Source organism: Sparus aurata, chromosome 18 (assembly GCF_900880675.1).
Source record: "Sparus aurata chromosome 18, fSpaAur1.1, whole genome shotgun sequence".
Lineage (NCBI taxonomy): Eukaryota > Metazoa > Chordata > Actinopteri > Spariformes > Sparidae > Sparus > Sparus aurata.
The window spans coordinates 17,538,768-17,553,403 of NC_044204.1; the positions used below are offsets into that span (position 1 = coordinate 17,538,768).

General features: G+C 41.5%; 1 protein-coding gene across 4 annotated transcripts in view; it reads left to right on the forward strand.

The window, feature by feature from the left end:
- LOC115569083 (connector enhancer of kinase suppressor of ras 2) overlaps window positions 1–14,636 on the forward strand; it is a 75,262-nt gene that overhangs the window by 10,727 nt on the left and 49,899 nt on the right. For all 4 annotated transcript variants that reach the window (XM_030396995.1, XM_030396993.1, XM_030396994.1 and 1 more), the window contains exon 2: window positions 6,528–6,691. In XM_030396995.1, coding sequence (XP_030252855.1) covers window positions 6,528–6,691 — 164 coding nt within the window. The remainder of the gene's footprint in view (window positions 1–6,527; window positions 6,692–14,636) is intronic.

A 14,636-nucleotide genomic window follows, 5' to 3' on the forward strand; every position in this document is an offset into this window, starting at 1 on the left:
TTAGTGGGGATGATACACTCGAGAACCTGCACAAATTGTTAGGTTAATCGTTTCCTCATTTTTTTAAAATAAGTTCACCTTTCAGATTTCTACAGAGGACCTTTTAATACAAAAAAGTAGAAAAAAAGCTCTTTATTTATCTTTATATACTATTTCTGAAATACCTGCTGTATATGTTATAGCTAAATGTTTTGTGTATTGCTTTATGCTACTTAAAAACAACAACTTAATAATAAAGCTAAAAAGCTTCAAATCTTCTACTACTTATACATATATATATATATAAATATATATATATATATATATACTGAAATATTCATGACCAAATAAACAGCTATCAATGTTGGAGTAAAGAGAAAAACACCTTTATTATTAATTATCTAATTAATTATCTGGACTGTGGTAGTGCATTTGATCAGAGATGTTTGAGAGTGTCCTTAACAAACAGGGTGCGATTACTACAATGCTATTATGGTTGCATCTAAACATATTCATGGTTCACCTGAAATGTTGCAGTTTTTTTGACAATTCAAGAAATTGCCATTTCTTCTTACTTGTGCTTTGATTCAGATAAAGAAAAAAACATGTATTTGCACTTGTTTTTGTTAATTAATTACACAAATAGTTTAAATTGGGTAATGTGTTATCAAATTATATTAAAATGTGTTATTGGGAGCACCTAGATTAAAAAAAAAATCAGCACCAGCACAACCAATGTCAAAATTCAGTGTGAAGCCATGAACTCACCGGTGCCATCAGACTGTTTTCCCCAATTAATTCTTGACACCTAAAATAAGTGCGGAGAGGAGCAACAAAACACAAATATAGAAAAGCTCTCCAAAAAACTCAAAACAGTAATAACATTGACCAAGATTGTGTTCACGGAGGACCCCTTAACTCAGAGAACGAACAGCATGAGAAGAAATGTTTCTTGGAACCAGACCTTTTTAATAAAGCCAGCTATCAAAACCCAGCACAGTTTTGTGCTGCTTTTGTCCAGGCTTTCATTCAACTTAAAAGAGGAGCATATAAAAGTGAAAAAGCACCAAGCTGACTGACAAATCTAAGTGTCACAGCGGAAATTGAACAGGCGGCGAGTGCTTGAATTGTCACTTGACGTCACGCCGCACGCACTAATCTTCATTCACAAAAATAGATTGAAAGACCGTGGAGGAAAAAAAAGTGTTGAAATGACAAACTGACACATTTTGTGTTATGAGGAGCTGTTTGCAGTGTAAGAACACAGGAGATATTACCAGCTTCAGCCAGTACTGTACAATATTAAGCTCCTGAATCGTGGATGGAAACATAATATTTACAGTGTGGCCTCACATGAGCAGTGCCCTCCGTATTGCCTCCGCAGCATCATTTCAACAACTATCTGTGGCTCAGCTATGATAAAATATCTGATTCACGAGTCAGTACAGCTCCCCGGGGACGCTGGCTCATGACTTGAGTACACAGAGAGACGTTCCTGACATTACTCATGCAAAATTACTTTTTGTTTATTTCAGCTGCGAGCAGGCCAAGATTTTTGTGACTCTTATTGCTCCACACGGCCTACTTAAGCACGAGGTCAGCCTGGATCTTTCCTGCAGTTACTGTGAACACAAACAGCCTGATGTGAGGAGGCACTCCGGAGGCACGGGAGCTTCGACTCTGTAGATCTTGACTAATAATATCTACATCATTTTAATGTCATTAACTGTCTGGCGAGGTGTGGTACTGACGAACCTGACAGCCCCCCCTCCCTCCCCAGTGTGAGAGTTTGTGTTTGTGTGTGTTTTCGCGAGCACCATGTGCTATTTCCAGCTGGCATATGAACTCAGCAGATGAACCCAGATCAGCTGTTTGTCCTCTAGGGGAAGCGTTCTGACTCATCTGATTGGCCAGCAGCTGTGTGTCACAACATGTATGTATATGTGTGAGTGGCTGTGTGAAGTTCAGTGCATGCACTCGCAAGGACTCGCGTATATTTAAAACTAACAGATTCCCATCAAGCCTTGAAGAGAACGTTCACAAAATGCACCGCTGTCAACTCGGCGGCTCATTCATCTGTGTGCTGCAGAAGTAGGACACAGCTATAGTAAGGTGCTCTCCCGGAGGAAACAGTGGTAGTCAGCCCGGACCTCTTTGATTCTTTATTCATCACCTTTTTTGTATAATTTATATACTTTATGTAGGAGGAGAGAGGGAAGAAAGAGAAGGGGGGAAAAAAAGGTGCAGCTATTAGGAAGAGGAATGAAGTGAGGACCGGAATAATAAGTGTGAAGACGTTAATCCACCTTTTTCCACCTGCAGAGACTCTTAAATGTGCAATGAAGACGTTATACTGTCATCATTCTGCTAATATGGTCAGGTATCGCATTTGCACGATGTTGACTGTAAGCCGAAACGTGCCACACCGTGTGACATGGCGACTATTAAAAGGTGATTCCGTGCTTCGGAGGGGATGCAGGGGGTTGTGAATGGGGAAGTGTGAGAGGGAGGGAGTGGTGGAGGAAATGAGAGGGATGTATTGTAGGCTCGTCTTCTCTACATCAAGACTCCCATTTTGAGAAATAGCCTTCTCCGTTTACTTTTCCTCACATGTCTCTCTTATGGCGAAGGTCAGGAGTCACATATTCCACAAACTCCCGGTTTATCAGCTGCAGGGTTTTCTCTCCGCTCGGCCTCCATGTTCTTTCTGCTCCTACAGCTGCTGGCTATCTACAGACATCTGCAAATTCAGTCCAGTTGTGCATACCTCTGCCAGCACTGAGGAGGATTTATAGCACTACACTGGACTGTTTATGCCACTGGAATAAACATTTTACACCGAGAGGAAAGAAAACAGCTAATCTAAAATGTAATGCTGAAAAGTGGCAGAGCACCAATTTATTCAGGTCAAGAAGAACACTCTTGAACACAATCCGAATGGCTGTATTGATATTAATTATCACAGTTCTTTTATTTGTGTGAATAAAGATAAGAAATGTAAGCTGGATATGAGAGAGCATAACATTTCTGAAGAGAGTTTTACAGAAAAACACATCAAATGTGATTACAAGTTAACTGCCCAGATAAAAGAGCATTTATTCACATGTGAAAGCCTGATTCGGAAAAATGTAACATCATTTCTTAATGTCATATACAGGAGCGGAGAGTAACCAAGCACATTTAATGAAGCACTGTATTTCAGTACTTGTACTGCATTTTATGTTTCAGGTCCACAGGTCTCAACACAAACACTCTCCATGTCCCTCAGCTCTCAGTCCAAACCAGCACACTTGCTAACAGCAGCTACAGTTAGCAGCCGTTAGCGGTTACTCTGGTGATATGCTGCCACCTTTTTTTTTTGAGTGTGAATTTGACACGACGCCAATTCCTACATATTGCGCCTTTCAGGTGAAATTAGGGGTTCACAATGTTTTTGGCTGATGCCACTGTAGAAAAATCAGAGTCTTGCTTGAACCCCTGGTCATATTGCAGATATGAGTTGTTATTTCTGTCTAAAGTAGGGTTAAGCTTCAAAAAAGGTAAAATTATCATTTATTTTACAACAAAAGTTTTCAAAAAAAGCACAAGAAAGTTTAAAGAAGATATAGATTTGTGTAGCAGAAGTTTTCGCCTTTTGATTAATCATTATTCATCTTTAATCACGATGAGCCCTCAGATTTGGAGGTGATCCAACCCACAGGTTAAGAACCTGTTAAACTTTGAGACTAGCTCCACCTAAAAAAACTATACAAATAATACATTTTTTACATAAGTAAAAGTATTAGAACCACAAGGTAGAAATACTCTGTTTAAGAGAAAAAGGCCCAACTTGAAATTTTTCCTGTAGTAAAAGCACAAAAGTATTAGTACCCAAATATACTTTGAGAAGACCTGACAAGTACTCATTACACAGAATGGCGGCTGTGGCTCATTGGGTAGAGCGGGTCATCAAGTGATCGGAGGATCACCAGATCGAATCCCGGCTCCCCCTAGTTGCATGTCGAAGTGTCCTTGAGCAAGATAGTGAACCCCAAATTGCTCCTGATGAGCAGTTGGTGCCTTGCATGGCAGCCTCCGTCATCAGTGTATGCATGTATTGTACAGCGCTTTGAGCTGTCGTTAGACTGGAAAAGCACTATAAAAATGCAGACCATTTACCATATCAGAATGATATACATTTAGCCTATATTATTGGATCACTACTTGATGTGGCCGTTGGTAAAGGTGGAGCTGATTTTAATTGATTTGCATGCTTATGCATACTTGTGCATAGCTTGATTAACCATAGAGACCTGAGGCCTGAGGGCTCAGTGTTAACGCTTGCCCAGAGCAGGTAAACTCTTCTTCTTCTGAAGTGAAGTGCAACTCATGTTCGATGAGGCAGGTGAAAAATAAATGTGATGTCTAATGTAACGTTATCTGACAATAAACTTCGAGCTGTATCACTGAGGTGGAGCTTCTCCAGCTGAGCTGCTTGTGTGAATCTGTCTCGCCACAAAGCTTTGAAAAGGACTGATGAGCTAAGTCCGACATATGGACATTATCAAAAGGTAACTCTGGGTTTGATTGATGTCCCTAATCGTTGTGATGTTCAAACGAAGACTCTGGTTTGATTGTATACCTGTTAGAAGCTTGGTGCTCACGCTTCAGCTACGTTGCCTCTGAGGAGTATTTGTTAAATAAATCCACAACAATGAATTCAACACTGTATGTCTTCAGTCACATTGATCCATCTTTCCGTGTTAAAAACAGTTACTGCTGTTGTTGGCCAAGTTTTCTTGCCGTGTTCACTCACCATTCATTATGCTGTCGAGTCAGAGGCCATCCTCCCGGCTTGTTGACCAATCAGAGCCCTTTTTTTTTTTTTAATTTGTGGTGGCTCTGATCTCCAATGCACTGTGTGTAGACAGGTCATGAACAACCCCTCTCACATAATTCACTTTAGCCTGACCAAAGCAGAGGGCAATGTCGAACTTACAAGAGTAACAATGTGCGGGAAGTTTTAAAGGACACGTCTGCATTCTAAGAAAAAAACTCAAGTACAGTACTTGAGTAAATGTAGTTACATTACACCATTGCTGGTAGCTCACTTTTTGAGACAGTTTTAATATTTAACAACTGCTAAGCATCATCTGATTATAATGCCAGATTGTGCACAAACAGGCCGTCACATGCACCTGACTGATTTCACATACAGTCCTCAGTGTTCAAACCTGATTTTATAACAGCCTCGCCTGAAACAATGTTGTATTAACATATGCAAAACACATATGACTGTACAGTGGGATCAGAGTGATTGTCCACAGGGAATGTATTCCATTAAACAATTTGCACTTGTGGTGCTACAGAGCAGAGCCTCCCACTGATGTGCTAGATTCAAAATTGCTCCTCTGCGCTGAATGTAACAGGATTGTTTTGTCCATGTCACTCAGAGCAACAGTAGGCTTATATTTTGTCTGTTGTGTCCCATGGCACACCGAGAGCAAGATGCCTTTTGCTCGTTCTTTTTAGTGTGTGTGTGTGTGTGTGATTGGTGACTGTGTTAAGGTGCTACCACACTGTCTGCTTTCTGTCAGCATCGCTTCCCTTGGGCATCAGTGTTTTCCTCACAGCTCCACTTGGCTTTAACAACATGCCTCCACAGAGGCGTCGAGACCCTGAATAGCAACAGCAGTTGTAATTGTATTCGTATGTGTGATTGTGTTTGGAGTGTATGTTCACAAAGAGGCAGAGTGTACTTGTTTGCATTGCTCTCTGCCTATGTGTATGTGGATTTGCTTCCATCTTGTGTGTTTTTGCTCTGTGTGTGCTCATTTCTGAGCAGCCTTGTTCATTAGGTCTGTGGGGAGGTGTGCTTTCTGCTGACTTTGTTTGGTTCAAAGCCCGAGGCTCTAGTGATCGATAGCATCCCGGACCCACCTCATCTATGTGCAGCTGATTGGCTCTCTGCATGGCAGGCAGCCACAACTTAACAGCGGAAAGTCATACTTCAATGTGTTAGTCACATCTCTCTAGGTATATATTGTGGACACACCCTTAATCACTCAGAATGTGGATGAAATTCAGATTTTTCTGTGCGAAAAAACATTCAGTATGCATTGCTTTGACTCTTTAAGCAGTGGCATCAAAGGAAGTCTTATTACAGTATGGTGTTGGTGTGCAATCATCGTCAGATATTGTAAAAAGCCAAACCAACAGTTGTGTTCTGTAGGTGACAGTTAGTGAGTTGCAAATAAAGCATTGATGAAATTTCTGGCTCTTGGCTGTCTATTGTTTCCATTTGGGAGAATAAAGCGCACATTCACAGTGCGCTCCTGTGTGGGTGTCTGCACTCATGCCTGAAGTCTGTGTTGCATCTAAGTGGACCAGGACTGAGTGTACAATATCACAGAAAGGAACTCAAATCATTTCTCTCAGTCAATAATCAATATTTCCCACTCATTTTTGTGTCTCTGGAAAGCTAGAAAGCTCCCCATAACACTAAAAGAAAAGAAACATTTTATCCTTTTCAGCACTGGCTAACCTGTGTCTGTTTATGTTGTCGTCAGGTCTGGATGACTGTCTCCAGCAGTACGTGAAGAGTTTCGAGCGGGAGCAGATGGGAGGAGAGCAGCTGCTGCACATCACCCATCAGGAGCTGGAGGAGCTGGGTGTCACTAGAATAGGACATCAAGAGCTCATCCTGGAAGCTGTCGACCTCCTCTGTGCCCTGGTCAGTCAGCCTTTGTTAGGAACTGACATTATTTCTCTCTATCTGTAATAGGCCTTCTAAGGCAGGAGTGATGTATATGCAGGTACTGGATATGTGTGTGTTACTGTGTGTTTGGGACTACCCTGAGCCAGAATTATGGAGCCCAAAAACTTGAGAAAGAGCACTGAAAAGATTATCAAATAAATCAGAAACATAACTGAACATATTCTTAAATAATCAATAGTTTAATCAGGATCACAACTACAATTATTGGACAAATATGCGCAAGGACTTGGACTTTGGTTTTAAGTTGTACTAACACAGTTCCAACAACAGTTTAACACACAGAAATAGCTGTTCAGCAAAAAACAAGGCCAACAAATCTGAACAAAGATAAAAACAAAACTGTTACAAACATAGAAGTACACATATGTGTATATACATTTGAATAAAAAGCAACAATGACCAACAACATACAATCTATATAAAACCTAAGTTAGTTGTTTGTGAAGTAGCCCTCACTTGTAGTTTTTTAACTAGCCTAGTGTTAGCTTGCTTACTTTGTTTGCGTCGTCTTTGACGGCTAAATTGCTTTAGCCACTGCTGCAAGAGGTGATGCTACAGCAGTACGCTTTGTGATATAGTGTACGCAAGATTAATATCAGGTACACTGGCTGGTGTAGCTTTAAATAGACAGTTAACTTCAGCGAGGGGAAAAAGAGCTAGTGCTAAGTTGCTTTAGCCATCAGTGTTTTCAATTAAAACTGCTAGCTTAATAGTCCTCCTGATTATTCCAGTGATGGTTGACACTAGTTTAATAAAATAGAAGAGTAAGATCAATTAAAATGTTATGTATTTTATCAGCTAATTGGAGGTAAAGACAAAAAATGGAGGCTGCTGCTCTTCTTTCTTATCCAGATTGCAGGTTGGGTGGAAAGTAGGCCTCTACAAGTTTTGTATTAGCACACCCCACTTTAGTTAATTAATGAACCAACTATTTATTAGATTTAATCGATTTGCTCCATAAAAAACTGTCAATTGGACCAGGTATTCAACCCCCAATTATTTTGTGGTACTTCAGTAGAGTATTGGTCCGGTCACGACAGCATTTAAAATGGCCAAATGTTGTGATACACCAAATTAATACCATTTTAATCTGTAAGTGCTTTTGCTCAGTGAGTTAAACTCTGGAGAACTTTAACACATGAACACATGTACGGTGCTGAACAATTGCGAGCTGTCTTGAGAGCGCTGACCTTTGTGGGAATGGTGATCCAAAGAGTCCAAAATAGAAGCTAACATATCTACACCAAAATAAACTGTGTGAATTTACTGTCCCATGATCTTGTTAGCTTTAAGAGCTTTGTTCTTTATTCAGTAACTATTTTATTTAAAGAAATTATATGTAATTTCAAGAACAGAGTACAAAAGGTAAGTAAACAACTCAGTTAAAAAAATTGACAAAGAAGCTGTTAACATGTTTCTGGCTGGTTTGTGTGTAAGCGTTTTGCTTGCCAATATTATTTAGTTAAATTAAGGGTTAGGTTTTTGTTGAAAAACCAAATGATTTCAAAGAAATACATTGTTGTGGTTTTGGTGGTGAAACTCATGTATCTATATCTAATCTATATTTTGGATCAAATTGTATGTGCAAGTAGGTTAAAAAGAGGACTCACTTTTAAGAAAAACAATGATAATTTTCTCTCGCTTTGCCAGAATTATTTTAAGATCAGACAGAGAGAGAACAGTTTTGTTTCATATAACTACTAAACAAGTTCTCACAGGTTGAACCATTTATATTTCGGTTGTTGTTTATTTCCCCAAACCTGATATTGATATTGGCTTAAGAAATAGCTGGAAAAATCCTCTCTCATTTGGGTCCTGCTTTTTGTGTACTGCCTCGGTCACTGCTGACTATATGTGCAGTGGCCCTGCTCAGGATTAGGGAATTAGGGGAATCAGTTGCTACTCTCCCAGAGAGAGAGAGAGAGCGAGGGAGGGAGAGAGAGACGAAGGGTGAGTGAGAGGGAAAGCGAGAGGAGGAGAAAGAGAGAGAGTATGTAGAAAGAGTATGCAGGATGCACCTTATCTCTCAGGCACACATGGCTGGATTAGTTAGGGCTGTTTGAATGTGTGCGAGTGTGTGTGTGTGAGAGCGCGTGTATGCTCACATGCTTGTGTGTGTGCTAATCAGTACCTCTTCTCATTCAAACATTCCCCGCATGGGAATGGGTGTCCCAGAGCAGCAATCACCATATGTCCTGCAACAGGACACACGCACACGCACACGCACACACACACACACACACACACACACACACACACTTATATGATAACATCTGGGGAATAAACATGAGTAGTCAGATGATCAGACTGGCTTTAAAACAGAGTGCCAAGTCAAAATCAAATATAAAGGTCCACAGTGAAATATTACCTAAGCAGTCATCAATGATCAGTTATCGATTTACAGACAGACTTTGTGCTCTAACTTTTCCTGTATACCTAAAAAGTCTACTGTGTCTAGTCACAATGACTAACGCCCTGTGGCTCTCATGCCCCTTCTGATGAAGTGCTTTAAGAATTAGTTCTCCAGCACATCAAAGATAACATCCCTGCCAATACTGGACCCACACCCAAGGCTGGATTAAGAATTCAGAGGCCCTTGGGCCAGATTCTTAGAGGCCCTTACACATGCGCGCGCGCACACACACACACACACTTGTATGTGCACTAACACAACAGACAACTACTTTACTATTGCGCAAGTGTGGATAGTAGTTGTTGGAAACTCCTGTACTTAAACAGAATTCACACTGATTAATTCAACACAACTCTCAGCACATGCAGTGTATGTGTGTCGGCTATTATTATTTTTACCTCCAATAGTTCTGTCCCTGGCAGAAGCTGGGTAGGTAGACCTGCAATAATGTAATTCTGCAGCGCCTCTCTGAATAAGAATGATCTTTATCGTATCGCTGCTTGTGTCTTTCCACAATGCCGGATCCGTAGTCGTCTCGCACCACTCCTGCATTTCCGTTTCAGCTTCGGGGGCCGCCGGTCCCAGCGGCGTTGTCACTGGCAGGTCCCTGCTGTCATCCGTGGCATCATCCGCAGCATCAGTCACGGGATCATCCGCGGTATCACTGGCCTCACCACGGCCGTCAGGCGGGCCGTCCAGGCTGGTCAAAGATGCGGGTGGGGCCGCCAATGAACAGGGGACTGTCACACTGTCTCAGTCGAGGGCGAGGCACCCCGCTGTGGATGAGCTGGTGAAGTGGAGGCATCTGCCGGGTAGCGGTCCTGCTCTTCACTGACACTGATGCCGTTAAAGTCAGTGGCGTAAGTATCGGCGCTGCAGCTGCACCGAGGCCCAGACGTCGTCAGGGGCCCATGAAGGAAGGAAAAAAAGAGGAAAAAAAAAAACAGCTGTTCAGAATTGCCGCAGGCCCTGTTTTTGTGAATGAAATATCTGGGGTTGGGTCAGTAAGGTAACGCTGAGTGGCCTTGATGCCTGTCAGTCATGATGAGTCGCTTCTCGTCACCTCTCTGATGTGTCTGCAGCTGAGCACTGTGATGTGTCTCTCTCCCCGGCCGGGAGAGTTATCATACCGTAAAGTACCAAACAATAGCCGGGGCGTTTATTTGTTTCAATCACTTAACAGACCAGGCGTTTATTTGGGACAGACGTTTAATTCCTTCCTCTCAAAAATCCGGGATGAAAATGTCACAAACTTCTCCAGCTTCTCGGTGAATTCTCTGGCATCCTTCTGGGCAATACTTGTCTTCTGCAGGTGAAGTTGTTGCAGCGGAGGAAACGATTCAGCCAACCAGCACTCACTGCAAACTCCTCATCTCTGCTGTCACTCACGGTGGCTGACATTTGTTTCTCCGTCGCCCTGATCGTTTTGCGGGACACTCTCTCGTGACGTGCCCGTTTGCTGATAACTCATTCCCGCATATTATCTCAGGCTCCTCGCTAGCCTTCTTCCTCCCTCCAGCAGGCAGCCTGGCCCTGCTGCTGTCCTCCTCGGACAGCTCCGTTTGATTTTTTCGCCAATCTCTCACTCTCTTGGGGTCGATAGAGAAACGTCTAGGCGCAGAATAAATAAATAAATAAATAAATAAATAAATGGCCGTCCATCGGCCCATTATTGATCGGCCCACCCTATCATCATGATGTTACGCTACTGGTTAAAGTTAGATGCGGTGAAAAAGCTTGAGATGTTCGGAATGCCCTGCCGGAGTTGCGAATGTCTTTTATCCCTCTCCTGTTTTGCTTTTAATTTAGTGGCCCAACCCTAACCCACCGCTTTAATTTTTTTCCCATGTTTTTCCTTTCCTCCATCATCGCCCAGACACAGACAGTAAAACAAACAATCAGTCATATTTTTATTTGCAATTAAATCCGGTAGGATATAACGTTGTCATTCATCACACACTTAATAAGGTCTACTCAAAAGAAAAAAAAAAAAAAACACTAAGTGACGGAGGCCTCTGGTAGCTCGAGGCCCCCGGGCCGCGGCCCAGACGGCCCGGTTCGGGATCCGGGCTTGCCCACACCAGTATGCTTTCATAACCCACAGATCCTCAGAGGGTGCCATATCCACTGCACTTCACTCATACTTCACACACCTAGAATACCTACATCAGAAAACTGTTTGTTGACTGCAGCTCAGCATTCAACACAATCTCACCCATGAAATAAATTGACAAACGTGACACTCTGGGCTTTTGAATAGAACACTCACATATTGTACCTCAAAAGATACAAGCATCCTGTCATACCATCAGACTACAGATCATTCCCCCTCTGAGGGACTCCTCAATTCGGCATCAACACTCCCTTTAAATCATAGATGTACCACAAAAGACTCAAACATAGTTTTGTTTTTAAACCCATGTGTTGACAATACATTTACCTTGTAACCTTGTACCCAAACTTGCCATGGGTGTGTACATACACAGTTTTCATGTGCAAAGATGATCGTGATCATTCTATTTTTGATCTCTTTACCTTTTGGACTTCGTTTTAGCAAAGTTGCAGTGTTTTTATATCTCAGCAATTATTCTATTGAGTTAAAAGTTTTCATAATGATTAAAAATGAAGGCCAAGACTGCAAAAGTAAGTTCTAAGAAAACAGAACTATGCTTTGAGGTAGCCTTGGGAAAGCAACTCTCAACTGACCTCCTGGCTCTCATTAACTGTACTCCCCAGGTAACAAAGGGACACAGTGCTATAATATCTGTAGTCACTGAATATTTGGATAATAAGGGAAGATTCACCGTCGTTAGCAATATAATCCATCATAAGAAAAGCCAAACCCCATTCCCCTGGCTCAACTGTTATGACTTTCTGCTCGTTCTGCAGGAAAAAAAAAAAAGGGGGGGAGCCTCTGTGGCTGTGGATCAATGCAACTTTCAAGCGCTGACTGAGCTTTCAGTCTCACTATAAATGTGGAAAAGACCCCTCTTTTATGTCTATGCAGTCAAGATTTTGCCCCCTAGCACCTATGCTAAGTAGGTTTCTGTGGGTGCAGGGAATATTCAGCAAGATGTGCTGGGAAATGGGCATAATTTAAGAATAAAGTGACTCTTCATCCCCGAAATCTGAACTGAAAGACACACATTAAAGACAGTTAAAGTTTCATAAAAAGTGTAAGGACTGAGCGACTTAAAGGTGCAATATGTAAGAATTGGCCACTTGTTAAATCCATACTCCTAAAAAATGGGGCATCATTTCAGCAGAGTAACTGCTAACTGCTGCTAAATGTTTTATATTACATCCATGACTGTAGCTATTGTTAGCTTGTTAGCTCAGTTAACCATGCAGCTAGCCAGATTACTATAGGGGTGTTGGTGTTTACAGAGAGGGCCCAGACCCAGAGAGGGGTTTCCCAGCCCGGGGCTCGCTGGTTAGCATGCTAACTTCAGTATATATCTCTGCAACACATTACATAGCAGTCTTCAACAGAACTACAAAACTGTTACTTTATCACATTCTGTTGACAATTTAAGTCAATTGTTGATGTTTTTTAAATGAAAGTTCTTACATATTGCTCCTTTGAAAAGAAATAACATCAGAAAGCTGTAAATATTTCTACCAGACAGGTAGCAGTGTGCAGTTACTGAGTACTGCAATAATACATTTCAAGTTATTTTAAATTCTCACAGACTTACATACTGTGTTCATTCACTTTTTTTAATGATTAAATGACAATAAAATGTTTTCAGTTAACTTCTTTGTAAAGTCTCGGTAAAAAAAAGAAAAATGTATGTCTTTTCATTCTTTTGTTGGCATCTTGTTGATATTGCATGTCATCTTACTGAGTCCTGGTTATCTCTTTATGACATTTATGCACCCTCTGGTTCAGTGAATGAAGTTGAGATCAACCTTTCAGATTCAAGCAGTCCTTGCTGTGCCCCCCAAGGCTCTGTTGCAGTGCCACTTATCTTTTTGCTTTATTATACTAGACCTAAATTTATTTCCGTCTTAGGTGTAACAATCATCCGGACCATAACATCGAGCAGTGCCATTCAGTTATCGTGAATCCAACAGCAGTGTCTATACCATCTGTTTCCTACTCAGTGCCTCAGGAAAGTTATTATTCTCTACTGCATAACAAGCAGCAATACACCCTGTGACTTTAAGTGTTCTGTTAGGGCTAAAACACAGTCACAAAATATTCACATCTATGAGGAATAGAGTTTCTGATCAATCTGAGCAGCTGGAAAATACCTCAGACAAACACGCCGGATGTTCTGCCTCTCGACCCAAACGTTTTACACACAGCTGAAAAACCAAATAATCTCTGACACTTAAAGATCTGAAACTTAAAATATCTTGGCACAATCCATTATAATAATAATTATGTAGCTTTTTTCTTGGTTTGGAACTATGCCACAATTCTACTTTTGTTCCTCTTTTGTTCTGAGCAAGTGATTCACTCTGTCATCTCCTCCTGTTACTCTGAGTCAGCTTTCTATGTTGGGTCCTTTTCAATGCTTCCCTGTGTGACTCCAAGCTGATTTTAAACTCCTTTTGGTTATGCGAGTGTTATTAAATGGTTGGCCACGATTTATTTTTATAGTCCTTTTCATCTGCATCTGAGCATTTGAGCTAATTAGACAGGAAATACAGGGAAGTTTAAAACAATCTTGAATGCTGAAGTAGCGTCCCCAATTATCGCTTTACCCATCCACTCGCTCGACACTTCTTGAATCCTTTGCCATTGTGTTTAACTTGCAGGTGTGTGTATTTTTACAGGTGGTCTTTTAGTAGCTTTGTGTCAGGGGTGGACTCAGGATGTTTGAGGGGCACCACAAGTTGTGATATATTTCTTGTGAGGTCAGGATACTTCATCATGTTTTGTCCACTGGAAGGGCACTTTAAAGGGCCCTTGGACACTTGCAGCTGAAACCCCCGAGTCCACCAGTGGTTTGTTCTTCTAGTTGCTGCTCAAGGGTAACCAACAGTCCCAAAAAGGCCATTGCAAACAAATCAAAACCATGCATAGCTTCATAATTTTCATTCTGTTTTTAAGCAGCTGTTATTTGTTGCTGTTATTTATGGAAAAATGCCCTGTCGTGGAAAAGTGTATCTCGACTTGTTTTGGGTGTAGAAGAAGAACCTGCAGTAAAAATGTGAAATTCACTCATTATACAAAGCTCTTCCGCCTGAGTCGAGCAGTGAACCCACATCTTTAACGCTGTGAGCAACACACGCACGATCAATAATATCTTGATTCATAGAGACTGAATAAAGCTGTACTTTTGAAAAGAAAAGGATTAGATGGTGAAGCCCTCCTTTGATAAACATTTCATCAACGAAGCCTGAGCGTGATTCTGTGAACAATGGCAGAAATATCAGCATGGAGGAGAGGCCACTCCACACATGGCTGCTATGGCAACCGCATCGACATGAAGGTGGAGGGGTGGCTGCTCTAATGGCATCGCCCTCTTACTGTAT